We start from the raw sequence: 17,957 nt of genomic DNA, 5'->3' as shown, positions 1-17,957 counted from the left end.
AAATTTTAGGGTTTTGTCTTGTTATTGGATTATGGATCTTGTTGATATTCCTTCTTTTGGCTCATTAAATACATCATATTCCTTCTTATTTCCTTCAAATCGGAGTCAGGTAGTATAGTTCCAGCATGTAGGGGACAACATATTATGTGGCAGGTCTGTAGTGCAGACAGACAAGTAAAATGGACAATTTTGTGTACAATAACTTTGGTAAAATTTTGTCTTGTAGTGATGGATCTTATCAATTCAATTTGACAATTTACTAGCACTCCAAACTTCACATTGTTGCCACGTTCGTCCTAATGCCATGGACCTTCATTGCTTATAATTTCTTTTGGCTTTAAGACTTGCTGAAATTTGAGGTTGAAGTGACACTCTAATTATGTCGACTGACTCCTACACAAATGACAAACATATAAAACTCACAAGAGAGGGCCCCTATTGCGCTTGACACTAAATGAACTAAAACAACAAAATGAACTTAAATTAACATAATAAAGATTGTTAATCAATAAAATAAAGTCAAGTATTAAGACTTGTTTCTTTAGTAAATAGTGAGTTGTCATATATCCGATGATGTGTATTCTATAACATTATATTATCTATTTTGAGAAAAATTGACAAGAGTGATTTATATAGGTGTTAGAGGTTAGCCACCAAACATGTGAGAGGATGAACACATGATTCGAGTCAGGTCATACAATAATGTTTTGAATCAAAAGAAAGAATAATTTAAATCAAGGTGATAAAATATATAAATAGATTATTTGATTCGAGTCATGTTTTCAATCATGTGATTCGAATCACATGATTTCGAACATGACTCAAATCAAGTAATTTCATGATTTGAGTCACACAATCAAAAGTGATCATGATTCGAGTTATATTTGAGTCAAGGTGTCTTCTAAATGGAAAAAAACACTTTCTTGATTCGAGTCACAAATACATAGCCGTAATCCCATGTTTCACATTAAATTATTGATTCAAGTAAGCCACATGCTTGATTCGAACCAAACATAAAATTTCTATTGTTTCAAGATATCAGACTTATGATTCAAAGCATACATACATTTGACTTTGATCACTTGCTTAAACACAAAAACAATTGTAATGGTTTTAATCTAAGTGAGTGAGATGGATAACTCTAGGTACATTTCTACGATAAAATGACAAAACCAATTAATGAATAAAATGATACAATCAAATATAATTAAAATGATATGATTAAATTGCAGATAAATTGATAATCTTAGAATATCAAAAAATGAAGTGAAACATCAAAACTACACTAATGAACTCAAACAAAATTAACATCATTACCGATATTCAACTATTAGTTAGTAGAGCACAAGCAAGACCCAAGAAACATGGTTCCATCATCTACAACATTTGGTTAAATGATCATGAATAAGGATTAAAACATTAAGATGAACAAATAATTCCAGGTTATAAGGTACCCAAGTTAATGGAGTGGATAAAACTGACAAAGTGCAATCCAATGTGTCATTTCCACACTAGTTATGTTTACAATTTCAAGAGTCAAATGAAGACATCATCAAAAGAAGTTGTTTCTTTTAAATAAATGAAATTAATGGGAAAATGAATAGTTATTGTGAGTTTTGTAGATCAAAAAGCAATAAAACTCAAGTTAAATGACACAAAATAAAGAGAAGTGATATCAACCCAAGCTGTTTATAAGGATGGTTTAGAGGATTAGGAAGATTGATTGCTTGAGGAATTCAACTACGTGACTGTCATCAAAATCAGGTGTATCAGATCATTGCCCTTTCATATGTTGAGGCATACTTTACAACGACTGTTTTATAGCACAATAACGACCTTATTCACATATAGTGATAATTGGTTAGACAACATCATATCACATTTATAGGTTAATCAATAATGCAACATAAGACACATTTATTTGCATAAAAAACAAGTTACACATAAACTAAAGTCGACAAGATACACTATAAATAGATATGCAAACATCTCTCAGTCGAGACAAGGTTAAAGAATAAATAAATACGTGAATTCCCCAAGCTAAAGCAATGTCAAATGAGTAAGAAAGCAACTGAACATGAGTTAACCAAATCTTTCTCAAAACATAGCCACCAAGACCCTAAAAACATAGTAGGACTGAAAAATTGTTCATTATGACCATGTTCTGTGTTAGTAGCGTCACGAATTGAAGAAGGTGAAGATCTTGGAATCAAAATCTATAAAGCTGCACACATAAAGATGTATTTAGTGGAACACATAGAGAAACAAATGTCAATAAGTCGAACGTGGGACACCACATATCCCAAAATAGAGGGAACACTCACACTTTACCCCAACTAAATAATTGAATGAAACAACATTTTATGTAGGCCACCAATCTATGATTACACATAGCTTCTTATATAACTAACACAACTTGTAAGTTATTAAACATATCCAATCAATCGAACTAACACACTTTATTTATTTTATTTTACTTTTTTAATATATATTTTTTTAATTTAGTAGTTCAAAATCCTTACACTCTGTAAATAATAATTATTTGAAGTAATTAAAAAACTCACAACTAAGAGACAAAGTTAATTCCTTAAACACAATTGGTCGAAGATAAGAAAACCACATTTGAAAACTATGAATAAATCATTAACTAATTTTTACACCATGACAATACAATCTAATATTTAACTCATCCATACCGTTGAAGTGAAAGTACCACTTGTATTTGAAACTCTAGTAATAAACAAAAGGGTAAGGAAGATTAGGTTTAGTAATGTATGGATAAACATGGGTCTTCATTAGTTCGGGTAAATATGAATTAAACTGAAATTCGAACTAAATCACAGTGTTTGAATCAAATATTTTTTTAGTTCGGGCACGAATCGAACCAACCCAATAAAATCCGACAATAATTGGTTTGAGCACTAGATTTTCAATTTTCTACCCACAACTAGAGATGTTTTCGGTCCGGTTCGGTCCGGGTATCTGCTCTCCCGAGTACTGGACCAAAATAGTATTCGAGTAAATTGGAATCGGACCGGAATAACGATGGACTTTTTTTGACCGAAACCTTTTGGATACTTACTGGGTACTCGGTCCGAACCAGACCGAAACTAAAGTTAGGGGTAAATTATCAATTTTCAATTCTATTGGATACTTAGTTCGGTTTTATTGTTGGATAACAGACAAAAAATTTATCCATTCCCGAACCGAGTAGCATTTCGGTCGGTCCATTGGTCCGATTCTATTAGACCGGTTTCCGGATGGATCTCGGATAAACCGGCCAAAATACAACCCTACCCACAACTGTCTCAAGTGACTAATTATAGATTTAAAATTTTTTATGTGAGATATTTTCTTATTAGATATTTTTGAATGTATTAGAGAAAATTGAAAGTCTAACATTTATAATTGAGCACTATTAATACTATAATATTTTATATTATTACAAAAAATTATTTTTTAAAAATTATTTTGTATTTTTTTAATTTACTGAATCCAATTCAAAACAATCTTTTGTTTTTCGATTTGATTTGGTATGAGCTTTATCAGAAAAATTACAAATTCAATTTAAACAAATCTATATAATTTTAATTAGTTTAGATATCGAATTTTTTTAAAATCGAATCAAACCGACCTATAAACAACTCTATGGATTAATATGAAAAAGAGAACCAGGAAATCAAGATTTGATATAAAAGATGTATTTATTAGATATAATAACATGCAAAATCTATCATTTGAGATTATAGTACTCCATCAATGTGATCTATTATAAACCATCAATACTACCATTTTTTTTGGTGTAAAAAAAGTGTTCTTACTTCAATCAATGAAAAACACAACACCTATATTTTTGTTTCCCTCCAATCCAACCCCCAAACACAACATTTTCTCTCTCTCACTCCCTCACTCACTCTTCTTATCCTTTTACTACACACGCACAACACACGCTCCCCAGAAAAACCAAATTATCCCTCTCTTCTCTTCTCTACTATAAAAATCACTTCTCATTTCTTCTCAAAATTCCTCACTAACAGAAATCAATTCAAACAATTTCCCAATTCCCACAAAACCCTAACCCTATGGAACTTTCTCGACTCTCACTTTCCGACAACTACTTCTTCTTATCCTCACCAATCCACCGTTCTCCCCGGACTCGCCCACTCCCCGCGTTGCCCGCATTCTTCACTACCCGCCGCCGCCGGAGAGGTTTATGCTCCGCCTCAAACTCCGACACTCTAGTCGCCGCTGCCGCCAAGAAGCACGGAGACGATGACACTGACTTGAAGACGTGGATGCACAAGAATGGCCTCCCTCCCTGTAAGGTTGTTCTCAAGGATAAACCTTCGCTTGATGATAGTCTTAAGCCTATACACTATGTTGCTGCTAGCGAAGATCTTCAGGTTTGGTTCATTCGCGTTGTTTTCTTTTTTCAATTCAGTTTAATCCGTAGATATTGATTATGACTCAAGAAATGACAATGATTGAATGGAATTTACCTTCTTGTTGATCGGATATGCTTCAATTTGAAGTTTTTGCTGCATTTTTTACTGATAGAAAGTGGTTTACATTGACCTAGCATATATTCTAAATCCTTGTTTAATGCGTTTGGTTGTATGATTTGTAGAAGGGAGATGTTGCATTCTCGATTCCAAGCTCGTTGGTTGTCACTCTAGAGCGCGTCTTGGGAAACGAGACTATAGGTAATTATGCGATTCTTGTGATTCTTTCTGTTATGTCCTGTGTAGTGTTTCATTCCATTGTTACAGAAGAATATGAATTGCATAGCTTTTGCTTAATCTTTATTGATTTAAAAGACTGAAATTTAAATTGTCTAAAAACAAAAAGGTATTTGATACTTTCTTTTGATTGATGTATAAATTTGTAATGTCAACGTAAATTACAACAAGGGTCGTATTGAAAGATTGATTGTCGTACTATATAAGATTGGAAAATATAGAATTTGTAGTCCCTATATGTGGTTATCATTTTTATTTAGTTATTTTACTTTGGTGTGTTATTGTTCCACGTCTCCAAGTGATGGTATTAAACAGAAACAGACGGCGATGCAAAGGGTGATTTTTGTTCAGTTCCTACTTCATGAATTGATTAGTTTGTCATTTTGTTGTTCAGTTATAATAAAAATTGTGTATCGATTGATGGTAGGTTAATTGAAGCATTTTAAATTTTGAAATAAAATATGCTGTTTTTGTCCTTATTGCAGCTGAGCTGTTGACCACAAACAAGTTTTCTGAATTGGCATGCTTGGCCTTGTATCTGATGTATGAGAAAAAACAGGGAAAGAAATCTTTCTGGTATCCATACATTAGGGAGCTTGATCGGCAACGAGGCAGGGGACAACTGGCAGTGGAATCACCTCTTCTATGGTCAGAATCTGAGCTGGCATACCTTGAAGGGAGTCCATTAAAGGTTTTCTGCTTCCCTCACTCCTAATTAATGCTGAACACTAAATCCATACTACTAATATTTAAAATATTAGGTTGTTTAATGCTTAATATTTTTCAAATAAATTCAGACTAACTTCTGGTGGCTGTGATTTAGGATGAAATTGTTAAAAGGATTGAAGGAATAAGAAAAGAGTATAATGAACTAGACTTAGTCTGGTTTATGTCTGGTTCTCTCTTTCAGGTAATTAAACACGCACATGAACTTTTCCAGTATAATACTTATTTAATATTTACACAAGTCATTTAGTGCTTACTTTATATGTATAATGCAGCAATACCCATATGACATTCCCACCGAGGCTTTTCCATTTGAAATTTTCAAACAAGCTTTCGCAGCAGTTCAGTCATGTGTTGTGCATTTACAGGTAAAACTTACTCATTGGTTACATATCTAAATAGATAAGAATATATGCTCAAGAAAACTCCAGAGTATATAATGGCTAACCAAATGATGATATTAATATCAGATTCAGCTCTACTTTTTGCACGTCACATTTCGCAATTATAAGTACCTCAATCGGAAATGGCGTAATCATTTATGATACAATTAAACATTAGGTCGTGGAGCTCTAAACCTAAAATTGTTCTTTCTAGTTTGCAAATATATTTAATTGATAGTTGGATTTGGTGAAGTGATGATCTAATTTAAATAGAAAATTTTACTATTGGATATTCCTTACTTTTGCATTTACACTAAATTCCTTATAATCTTTGGATAGTTGTAACCATTATATTCCCTGATCTAACACATGATACATGTATATTATGCATTTATGTATGTATTTATGTAATCTTCCTTCTCTTTATCTCTTTCAATAACTTGCCCTCTTTCAACAATGGGCGCACTTTGATTGTCTGTTTTTTTGAAATCAGAATGTTAGTTTAGCTCGGAGATTTGCTCTGGTTCCCCTGGGACCTCCTTTGTTAGCCTACTGTAGCAATTGCAGGGCGATGTTATCTGCGGTTGATGGTGCTGTCGAGCTTGTGGTTGATCGCCCCTATAAAGCCGGGGACCCAATTGTTGTGTGGTATAATGCTTGCTTCATTTGATAGCATATAATTTAAAAAAAAAGGATGTAGTAATATTTGTATTAGTAGCTTCATTATAAGATTTGTAGTTTTTCTTTAGGTGTGGCCCACAGCCTAACACAAAGTTGCTTACAAACTATGGTTTTGTTGATGATGACAATTCCAATGATCGTCTCATAGTTGAGGTATAAGTTGGACATTCTCTTTGTTTGCATCCAGTGTTTTGCTGTTTCAATTCAAATTTAACCTTGCTGATACTCCTGTCTCAGGCGGCTTTGAGTACCGAAGATCCACAATATCAAGAAAAAAGAATTGTTGCTCAAAGAAATGGAAAATTATCAATTCAAACTTTTAATGTATTGATACTAAACCCTTAATTTAATTGAAGGTTGTCTTGAGATTCTTCTCATTAACTTCTTAGCGCAACTTTGGTGCAGGTGTATACTGGGAAGGAAAAGGAAGCTGTCTTAGATATGATTCCGTATCTGCGTTTAGGATATGTTTCAGATCCTTCTGAGATGCAATCTGTCATCTCCTCTGAAGGTCCAGTTTGTCCTGTAAGTTTGTTTCTTGTGCTTTCTTTATCCGAATTTGAGGAATTTTAAGAATGCCACAGACCAAAATCTAGTTTTGTCATGGATATTAGTAAATTCAGGTTCTCTTGATGTCCTGCAGACTTGCCTATTTCATATTTTGCTCTGATCTGATCATTAAGTATTGTAATAAATTAAATCTTGTTTTAGTTCCTTACCCTTTTTCTAAAAATAGTTAAAAGTTACTATAATCTAAGAAACTGGAGAGTTAATCTTGTGATATGAAAAGTTGACTCTAATTATTCGTTCTAGATGAGCCCATGTATGGAGCGGGCCGTGCTGGACCAACTTGCTGATTATTTCAATTCCCGGTTGGCTGCCTACCCTACAACCTTGGCTGACGATGAATCTATGGTACTATTTGTTTGAATTTGAAATTGACCAATATTTTTCAACTTTTCACTTATAATTTATATGCTGCTTTAGCTGGCAGATGATAGTTTAAATCCAAAGAGGCGAGTTGCTACTCAACTTGTACGGCTAGAAAAGAAAATGCTTCATGCATGTTTGCAGGCAATCACGGATTTCATAAACCAGCTACCAGACCACAGTGTATCGCCATGCCCTGCTCCTTATGCACCTTCATTAAAATAAAAGGTCCAACTCTCTCCTTTGCAATTGAACATCTTTATAATTTTTTTCTTGAACTTTTCAGTAATTCCTGAATTATTTTGTTATCTGCTTTTTAGGATAGTATGTACAGTATAATATGGATTATATGATCCAGTTAAGTAAAATTGATTTTTTTTTATAAAACTATTTTATGCCTCCTATTAAATGTCATGGAAATGAATGGAAAATTTAATCTGGTCCTTGGTTAATACAATTGCCCCTCTGGGCACGTTTTGTATCGTGGCATCGTTTTCTCTGCCACTACGCATCTTATCACGTGCATGTTTCGTCTGCCATTATGAGCAAATAATTGTAAGAATCCCCTAATTTAGATTGCAAAAGAGACTTAGGTCTAAATACCAGTTGGAAAAGACCAGAGTTATACAAATCAGCTTGGAGGATACTCAATCCCCCAAGCTCTAAGCTTAGACTGATTGTGCGTTGGCCTTGTATAGAGCATAAAGTTAAGGTTCATATTTTTCAAATTCATCAAGAAACCGTAATATAATAGTTGAGAAAATGAAAATGTTACGACAAATAAATCAATATATGCAAATAAATATACAAGTAGAAAAGGAAAAAAAAACCTAATGTGTGTATGGGATTCTTTCCTCAATCGGGCTCCGACCTAGATCCACCAACGTACTTCGACTCAAATCCACCAACTTGCTCCAACCAAACACTATCCAGGATTAGACCCAGACCCACCTGTATTGGCCGAGACACTTGAATGGCCGCCTTGAAATTCCATATGTCCTAAAACTGTCATAATATTAATAACGGTTGTATAGCAGAGATAGTCCAACCTGAACCTGCAGGTGTGGCATATCATGTTGATTCCTTGACACATGAAAACACAAGTGTTTAGTAAAGCTTGCTTTCTTCCTTGGTTCACTTGCCCTTTTCGGTCTCTTGAGACATCCTATCTTATTGCCGTTTTGTTAAACTCACAGAAAGACAATTTTGGATTGGAGGAAATCGGTTTTCTTTCAAATACCCTATGGAGCAAAGAATAAAAATGAGGTCCAGCAGCCTATCACGAGTGGTGAGAATTAAAGAACACATTGGCAGGTCTGGTTCGGAGCAAGTTGGTGGGGATGGGGCTCCGATGAGAAGCCCCTAATGACGGAGGGAGAGTATCCTCTATGCACTAACTTTTTTTTTTTTTCTTTTTGTACAGTTATCTATATATATTTTTTAAAATAATACTCTTTAATCCTATTTATAAGAGAAAGTTTATTTTTCAGATTTATTGAATAATCAATATATTTGATTTATATAATAGACTAGATACACTAATTATTCAATTAATTTAAAAAGTAAATTTTCTCTTATAAATAAGATCACCTATTTATAAGAGAAAATTTTACTTTTCAGATTTATTGAATGATCAATATATTTGATTTATTTTGATTTATATAATAGACTAGATACAGTGATTATTCAATTAATTTAAAAAGTAAATTTTCTCCTATAAATAGAATCACCTATTTATAAGAGAAATTTTACTTTTCAAATTTATTGAATAATCAATATATTTGATTTATTTTGATTTATATAATAGACTAGATACACTGATTATTCAATTTTACTTTTCAAATTTATTGAATAATTAATATATTTGATTTATTTTGATTTATATAATAGACTAGATACACTGATTATTCAATTAATTAAAAAAGTAAATTTTCTCTTATAAATATAAATACCTATTTATAAGAGAAATTTTACTTTTTAGATTTATTGAATAATTTATGTATTTGATCTATATAATACACTAGATACACTTATTATTCAATTATTTTTTAAAGTAACTAGTAAAGGACCCGTGCGTTCGCACGGGTCACGCTAAGTCGATATAAATAATAAATAAATATATAAAGATAGTTAATAAATATATACAAAAGATACACAAATTAAAAAGAAAAAAAATTTGAAATTATAATTGTTATATAAATATAAATTTAATTTAGTTAGAAATATATACTTAGTAAAAAAAATAAATGAAATAATTTTAGTCATCTACTCATGCATTTATACGGATCGCGCAATATCATTATAAATAATAAATAAATATAGTATAGTGATGGTTAAGAAAGTAGATAAAAGATATATAAATTAAGTAATCTCGACCCGTAAAAAAATGTATAGTTTAGTTTAAAATTAAATAAAATAATTAATTAGTCATCTACACGTGTGTTCGTATAGGTCGCACAATATTGTCAGAAATATTAAATAAATATAGTGCTTTGATGGTTAAAAAAATATAATATTTGAAATTCTAAATGTCATAGAAACATAACATTAATTTAAAGTGTTTAAAAAAATTTCACTTTGATTTCATATTCTTGTATTTTATTTTATAAGTTAGTTGTTTAAAAAATTTTGATTTTTAATTATAAACAAATTGAGTTAAATGTTTTAAAAAATTCAAAAAAAATAATATATGGATTAAAAACCTATATTTTGTCGGCCCGTTACAACATATGATATATAATATCTGTTCAATTTAAGTCAATATTTTGTCGGCCCGTTAGAAAAATAGGTTCGGCCCGTCGGACGTGCCTATAATATTTAAATTTTTTTGAATTGTAAATTTATGGATTCTATTGATATTATATGATTTTATGATCATATATTAATTAAATATTTAATGATATGTTTTAAAAATAATCATAATGATTGTGCCAATGAATTTAATTTATAAATAATAAATAAATATATAACGATGGTTAATAAATATATATAAAAGATACGCAAATTAAAAAGAAAAAATATTTGAAATTATAATTTTCATATAAATATTAATTTAATCTACTTAGAAATATATACTGTAGAAAAAATAAATGAAATAATTAAGCAGTCATTTACCTGTGCGTTCGCATGGATCATTTTTTTTGAAGAAGCTAAAAAATATATTACCAACAACCGAAAATTCCTTCAAGCACAAGACGTTCGCATGAATCATTCACCATCGTTATAAATCTACCATGAGTAATCATCTACCAGTGTATTCACATGGATTGTACAATGTTATAAATAATAAATAAATATAATGTATGTGATTATATTTATTTGATTTGGTAACAGGTATTAAATGATCTAATTTTTTAAATATAAAAACAAATTGTCATCGTTAAGAATAAATATATTATCTTTCCCAAAATAAATATATTATACTTATAATTATTAAAAGTCAATATATTTTAAATCATAGGCCAGTTTATATATTAATAAGTGTAAATATGATTTGCATATTGTTAAGACCAAATCAAAATATAAAATTAAATATTAAAAAGTAATTTGAATAAAATAATTTGAATAAAGTAATTGGAATAAATTAATTTGAATAAAATAACTTATACTATATATTTTATCGTTATTTTATTCGTCAGAAAAAGCATTTGGGACTGTAATTAATGATGGTTAAAAAATTTTAAAATATTCAAAACATTCAAATTTTTGTTTTTGCAAAAAGAATAATAAATGTTTGTTTTTGCACTTCTTAACATTTAAGACCACTATAAATACAATAAATACACCATTTCTATATATATATATATATATATATATATATATATATATATATATATATATATATATATATATATATATATATATATATATATATATATATATATATATATATATATATATATATATATATATATATATATATATATATATATATAAACTCATCGTAAAAATGTTCAAATATTACAGTACTAAATCAATTAATTTCTTATTTTTTTCAAATATTTCTTAATGATTTACTATTCTTGTATCGGGTGGTCGAAAATGTATATTTTAGTAGAACAAATAAATGATATAATTAAGTAATTATTTATCCGTCGTTCGAACGGGTCACATAATGTCGTTATAAATAGTAAATAAATATAGTATAGTGATGGTTAAGAAATGTATAAACAATATTTAAAAATTAAGTAGTTTCGGTCCGTAGAAAATGTATATTTTTGTAGAAAAAATAAATGAAATAATAAAGTATTCACCTATTCGTACGTTCACACGGTTAGCGTAATATCGTTATAAATAGTAAATAAATATGGTATAGTGATGATTAAGAAATACATATAAAAGATATATAAATTAAGTAATCTCGACTCGTCGAAAAATTTATATTTTAATATAAAAAATAAAGAAAATAAAGATATATGTCACTTTCAAATCAAAGTCAACATTAAAAAATTGAACACCTTTTTAAACAAATATGCATTAAAACTAATATGAATTAAAGTTTATAGGAATCAATTCAAATAAATTGTAATAAAAGAAAATACATCAAAATAGTCTGGAAAACAAAATCAAATTCATGAATGCCATCAATATTTTACCTTTCAAAGCTATCAATAAATTTGTACAAACTTGTATATGACACACCGTAAAATCTTAAACAATTATATAAAAGTAATGAATATTGGGTAAATCAATAGTCTAAAATATTAATAAAATCTGATAATTAATATACACTATTAATTATATTGCAATTCAGATGAATATTATAATAAAAAAAGTTTTAAAATAAAGAGAATAAAATTTATGCAATTGAAATGAATATTATAATTAAAAAAGTTATATTAAATAAATCACTTATCTTAATCTTTATTAAAAATAAGATAATTATTTTATATTAAAAATACATATTTTTTCATTTTTTTTAAAATAGTTGAAAAATAGTAGTACTAATAAATAGTCTAATCTAATTTTTAGATTAAAAATTATATAATAACACATAAAATTAACTCTCTTAAAGCATAGTTTTTTAGATACATAAAACTTTGTAAAATTATTTTTATTGTTATTGAAATAATTTTCTTGTTTTTTTGTTGAATAGTATTTTATTTTTGAAGAATATAAAAAATAAATTTACCTAATAATTTTATAATTTTTTATATATAATGTAGATTGTTTTGTCAATAAATCAATAATTTTATTAAAATGTTTAGTTGTAAATAAAAATTCAAAGTGCATGGTGACTTTTCCTTTTCCTCCATCTGACCTTTTCTTGACTTTTTCTTTTCCTCCATCTTACCTTTTCTTGACTTTTCCTTTTCTCCGCGTGACTTTTCCTTATGTATCTCATTTTCCCTTATGTATATCATTTTCTCCTAATCTCCTTGTACGTTTGATATTATGATCCATTGTACAATAATTATAAAAAGCATGATTGAATACACTTTAATGTGTGAAGAAATTTCAAAAGTCATAAAATATTGTTGGAATCAAAGAATACTTTGGTTATTGTGTGAAAGAAATATGAAAAGGCATAGAAATGGTTGGAACCACAAAAATTTAATCGTGGGAATTGATAAAAAGTTAAGTCTCTATGTTTTCCACAGTGCAGGCCATGTGGGAAAATGTAAAGATCAATATGGCTTAACAGTATTTGCCCAATAAATTCGTGTACCTGCAATGGTAACATTACAAAAATCTAAATTTATTTGCACTATTAATTAGTCTGCCATTTTAATAATGATTATAGCAGATTTTTTAAATTAATTTAATCTTTAACGTAAAATGACATTTAAGGGTACTAAATGAGGCTATTAAACTATATTAATTAAGTTAATTACGTAAATTGGAAGTATATTATTTTATTATTAAATTTGAAGATTTGATATAATAATAAAATATTAATTATTAGTTTTTCATAAATATTAAGTACATAATAAAATATAGAATATAATTTATGCAATTCAAATGAATCATTATTGTTGTGTAAATAAAAATGATATAGTTCATGAAAAATGGGATAAGTCATTATGCAATTCAAATGAATCATTATTGCATTATAAACCAAATATATATTAGGCGGGTATAGGAAATTTATGGATTCTATTGATAAACCTATAATTTTTAAATTCTTCTTGTATAGTAAATTTATGGATTCTATTGATACTCCCTCCGTCCCAAAATAAGTGTCATAGTTGACACTTTCACACAGATTAAGAAAATGTAATAAATGAAAAAGAGAGAATGACAATTTTACCAAATTATCCTTATTTGTTATTGGTGTATTCTTATCATCATTAATGTAATGTGAGAGAAATAGTAAATGAAGAGTATTAATTAGAGGGTATAATTGGAAGATAAAAACTAAAATTGTATTGGGAATTAAAAGTGACACTTATTTTGGGACAAATAATTTTTACAAATGTGACATTTATTTTGGGACAGAGGGAGTATTAGATAATCTTATCATTTAATAGAAAATAAAATAACAATTGTTGAAAATCTTAAAAGAAAAAGTTTTTTAAAAATGGAATGTGATAAGTAAATTGTAAAAATATCATATGAATATAAAATTCAGACTTTGATCTTCTCCTTCAATATTCTCCTTCCGTCTCCATCCTCTTTATCTCTCTTAATTTTACTCTCACTCATCCTTAAAAAGCATAAAATAATCAAGAGAGAATAAGATTAAGAGAGATAGAGAGGGTGGAGAGGGAAGAAGGGAATATTGAAGGAGAGGATCCAAAGTGATAAAATTCATATACTATGAATCTTATAACTTAAAATATTAGGTTATTTCTCAAGTAAAAGTAATTTGTTTCAAATTCGGTATTGTATAACCCGCATTGTATAACCCGCAAGATGAAATATTATATTATCATATTTATATACTAACTCTCCATCACAATTATCCATCAACCATCTAAGATATCGATACTAAAAAAAAGATTGGTACGTCAACATTACGACTTTATTAAATTAGAATATAAAAACCTTAATTATTAGAATATAAAAACCTTAATTAGTCAAATATTTTAAAAACTGATAGTATTGTGTTAATACTGACATGTGAGATTAAACATTTTAAAAAAAATAACTTGTGACTTGAAATAATTTTAATATTTAAAGTAAATACATAAAAAGATTGTTTGATAAATAATTTATTATTATAGTAATTTTAAAGTATTTAAATTTATATTATTTTGATTATTTTAAAATAATTTGATTTGAAAATTAAGATAGACCTGAATCTGAATATAAAAAAATCTAAAATTTAAGTGAAGTTGAAAAGAGATAGATCTGAATCTGAATCTAAAAAAATTGAAAATTTAAATGAAATTGATAAAGAGACAGATCTGAATCTGAATATATAAATAAAAAAATGAAGGTAAAAGTTATGAAGAGTTTTCAAATGAAGGTAAAGGTAAAAAGATGATGATTACGAAAAGATAATTGTTATTAATTCATATACGTATATGAATTAATTTTTTTAAAGATAATATAATATTTTTAAACAAAACTATAGCATGGTCCGTCTACAAATTTATTCGTAAGAATTAAACTATTAAATAATAATACCAAAACTTTCATATAAGAAATATTTTTATAATATAAATTATTTATTATTTATATATATTTTAGGAATAATTTATATATATTTTAGAAATAAAAATCGGATAATGAAATATTTATCTACAAACGCTCAATGTGGCTGAGCATTGTAAAATTTGAAAGCTTCTTTTTGGGAACTTCATAGGGTATGCACGCCTAATGAATAGTATCTATTTTATTTATTTTGGAAAAAACATTTGGGACTATCATTACTAATTGTTAAAGAAAATATTAAAATATTCTAAAAAATCAAATCATTTTGAATTAAGAAAATTAATGCGGCCATAATTACATAATTTCACAATATTAAAATTAATGCTTCCATAGTTACAAAACTTCACAATATTAATTATTATTAATATATATTAATTACATGAAATTACATTTATATTATAAAAATAAACACAAAAACTCTGAATTCTTTAAATATTTGATATTGCCTTTTTTTTTTTGGAATATTACGGTAATGTACATGGGTCTCCATCACTCCAATTGCTCAAACTCCCACTATTATCAGTCAAATTGCTTAATGTTATTGGCTGTATCGACTGCAGGTTAGTGAAAAGAAACTATGTTAATGTCATATCAAAGAAATAAGAATGAAAAAAATACCTTTAGTACAATCAATTTTTTGACTAACAGCCAATAGAAAATAGAAGCAAAGAACCAAAATAATAAATTGTTTAGAATAATTTCATATCCAGAACTCTTTGAAAAGAACTTCTTCCCTCAACCTATAATAAACAGCTTTGGAAACTGTTTCAACATCATTGTACTTGGAAAAAAAATTAGAACCAATAATAAAAAAACTGGTGAGATCAAAATATAGATGAAAAACAATTACAAAAATGTCTCTGTGAAACCCTTTATCTTGTTGCGTAATACACGTTTATAAGCAAAGTAGATCTAAGAAGAAGACATAAAATGTGTTGCAAAATAACTAAGTTCAAATAAAAAATATTAGTTTGAATAAGAATATAAAAGAATGAGAAAACTCACCAAAAACTCTTCCTTTAGATTTGATTATTTGATTACGATGAAACATGATTTTTTCTCTAAAAACTCTTCATGCAAATCTGATTCGAGAAAAAAAACCCAATATTTGCGGATCTGAAACCAACCAATATTGGCAGATCTGATTCTGATGGAAGCGCAGATCAGGAGGGGTTTGTTAGTCTCCATATCCATGACTTTGATTTCTTCCACCTCTACGCCCTTGAATACTTGAGTTGATTTCAATTTTTTCCCATAAACTCTTCCTACAGATTTGATTATGATGAAACATCAATTTTTTTCTAGAAGCTCTTCATGCATATCTGATTGTAAAAAACTAAAAACATATATTTGCAGATCTAAAATGAATATTTGCGCATCACGTCCTTGAAAACTTCGATCCATAAGTGTCCCATAGACTGCAACTCATAACATTATTCCGAGTCATAGGATTCTGGAAAAAAACAAATAGATCAATTCTGTAAAACAATGGCAATAAACATATATGAAGAAGAAGGAAAAAATAAAAAGCATGGAAGAAGAAGAAACTATTCGATGAATATATGAAGGAGCCAAAGAGTACCAATTTTTTTTCTTCAAAAGGGAATAACTTTATAGATGGAGGAAAGGAATTGGAAGGGACTCAGAGTAAAAAGCAGTGTATTTTCAATGCTTGTGAAAACTAAAGCGTGTAATGATGGAATAAAGTGTGTTCCAATAAAAGGATTTCAATTAATTAGGGTTGTAGCAATAAAAAACGTAAAACATTAATGAAAATGCAATTAACCCGTAATGACAGTTTTATCCTTAAAATGAAAGTAATCTATGGATTAATATGGGATAAGGACGTAATTAACAGAGGCATTACTTTTCTTAGTATAGTATTGATTTAAATTTTCTCTTATAAATAGGATCACCTAGAGTACCATTTAATTTTCTCCTTGATGAATGTGAAAAACATATAATCATTACTCTCTGGCTCATATTGTATAACTAGGAGTTTTGTGACAGAAAACGTCTAGTTCCAATTCTCCTTAGTTAGCTAAAATAGGGGGTTTGCGTATACAGTAATACCATCCACAGTGGTAGCGAAAACGTCCGCACCATTCACTTTATACTAATGAAACAATAGTATTTAAAGAGACCTCAAGTCATATATTGATTATTTAAAGCATCTCCAATGGTGCAATCCATTTTTGGGTTCTTTATGGGTCCCACTAGCCACATCATCTTAAAATAATTTTTATAATTTTTATTTTAACTGTATAATTCTAAAAAGTTATTATTGGGCCCACAACTTTACCTCATAAACTAATTTGATTGGGTACCACAATTTTTTCATAGTTACATTGCAATGCAATGGTACTATGATGTGGCATGTCTAGGTGGAGAACTTATTAGAAGGAACTACCATTGGAGATGGTCTTAGAGTTCTCAGAGCTCCTAAAATACTTGTAGCGAAACCGTTGGACTTGAGTAATCAATAATCAGAATTGTCCATTAGTGTTTTCATTTTTGTAATTTTCTAGGACTTGAGTAATCAATAATCAGAATTGTCCATTAGTGTTTTCATTTTTGTAATTTTCTAATTGCTAAAAAGCTGTATAAATTGAAATGATTAAATCCAATTTTTGTTTTCAGAATGACCATGATTGCTGTACTTAGAACAAAGTTCAGATTAAAAGGGGGGTAGGTTCAAGTATCTGCTGGCCCCATCAAGTTGGGGAGCATCATTGAAGCACTTCCCTCTCTAGAATATGTTGGTCGCGCAAAAGATTCTAAATTTGAGTGTTGGAATGATAGTAATCTTTGTAAATGGAAATATGTATCACAAATTGTAATTCATTTGTGTATATATTTGTATGCAGTTCTCAGGATTATATTTGATCCCTTTTTCTTA

The 17,957-nt window shown here is 28.6% G+C and overlaps 1 protein-coding gene and 1 long non-coding RNA gene across 3 annotated transcripts; one reads left to right on the top strand and one right to left on the bottom strand.

Annotated features, from left to right (window-relative positions):
* The first annotated feature begins 3,850 nt into the window (after nucleotides 1–3,850).
* On the top strand, nucleotides 3,851–17,957 carry LOC131632887 (ribulose-1,5 bisphosphate carboxylase/oxygenase large subunit N-methyltransferase, chloroplastic). 2 transcript variants are annotated; one of them, XM_058903612.1, is made up of 12 exons: nucleotides 3,851–4,403; nucleotides 4,628–4,703; nucleotides 5,225–5,430; nucleotides 5,563–5,649; nucleotides 5,741–5,833; nucleotides 6,342–6,496; nucleotides 6,598–6,682; nucleotides 6,767–6,853; nucleotides 6,935–7,054; nucleotides 7,343–7,444; nucleotides 7,517–7,687; nucleotides 8,656–9,020. In XM_058903612.1, exons 1-11 carry the CDS (start codon nucleotides 4,083–4,085, stop codon nucleotides 7,682–7,684), a joined length of 1,500 nt encoding a protein of 499 aa, XP_058759595.1. In that variant the 5' UTR covers nucleotides 3,851–4,082; the 3' UTR covers nucleotides 7,685–7,687; nucleotides 8,656–9,020. The 2 variants fall into 2 exon arrangements, with proteins under 2 accessions (XP_058759595.1, XP_058759594.1); XM_058903611.1 differs by lacking the exon at nucleotides 8,656–9,020 and adding an exon at nucleotides 17,699–17,957 and having other exon boundaries at nucleotides 3,854–4,403.
* Nucleotides 15,149–16,766, bottom strand: LOC131632888 (uncharacterized). The gene is made up of 3 exons (XR_009293167.1): nucleotides 16,641–16,766; nucleotides 16,064–16,511; nucleotides 15,149–15,612 (listed from the first exon to the last, which is right to left on the bottom strand). It is a non-coding gene; the product is annotated as an uncharacterized LOC131632888 (long non-coding RNA).

Source organism: Vicia villosa, unplaced genomic scaffold, assembly GCF_029867415.1.
Source record: "Vicia villosa cultivar HV-30 ecotype Madison, WI unplaced genomic scaffold, Vvil1.0 ctg.001048F_1_1_3, whole genome shotgun sequence".
Taxonomy (NCBI): domain Eukaryota; kingdom Viridiplantae; phylum Streptophyta; class Magnoliopsida; order Fabales; family Fabaceae; genus Vicia; species Vicia villosa.
The sequence above is the reverse complement of the archived record's forward strand: the minus strand, read 5'-3'. Positions and strand labels throughout refer to the sequence as shown.

Coding starts and splice junctions, on each gene's coding strand:
- LOC131632887 (XM_058903611.1), top strand. CDS start 4,083: ATGGAACTTTCTCGACTCTCACTTTCCGACAACTACTTCTTCTTATCC. Junction 4,404..4,627: donor CTGCTAGCGAAGATCTTCAG/GTTTGGTTCATT, acceptor TATGATTTGTAG/AAGGGAGATGTTGCATTCTC. Junction 5,650..5,740: donor TGTCTGGTTCTCTCTTTCAG/GTAATTAAACAC, acceptor TGTATAATGCAG/CAATACCCATATGACATTCC.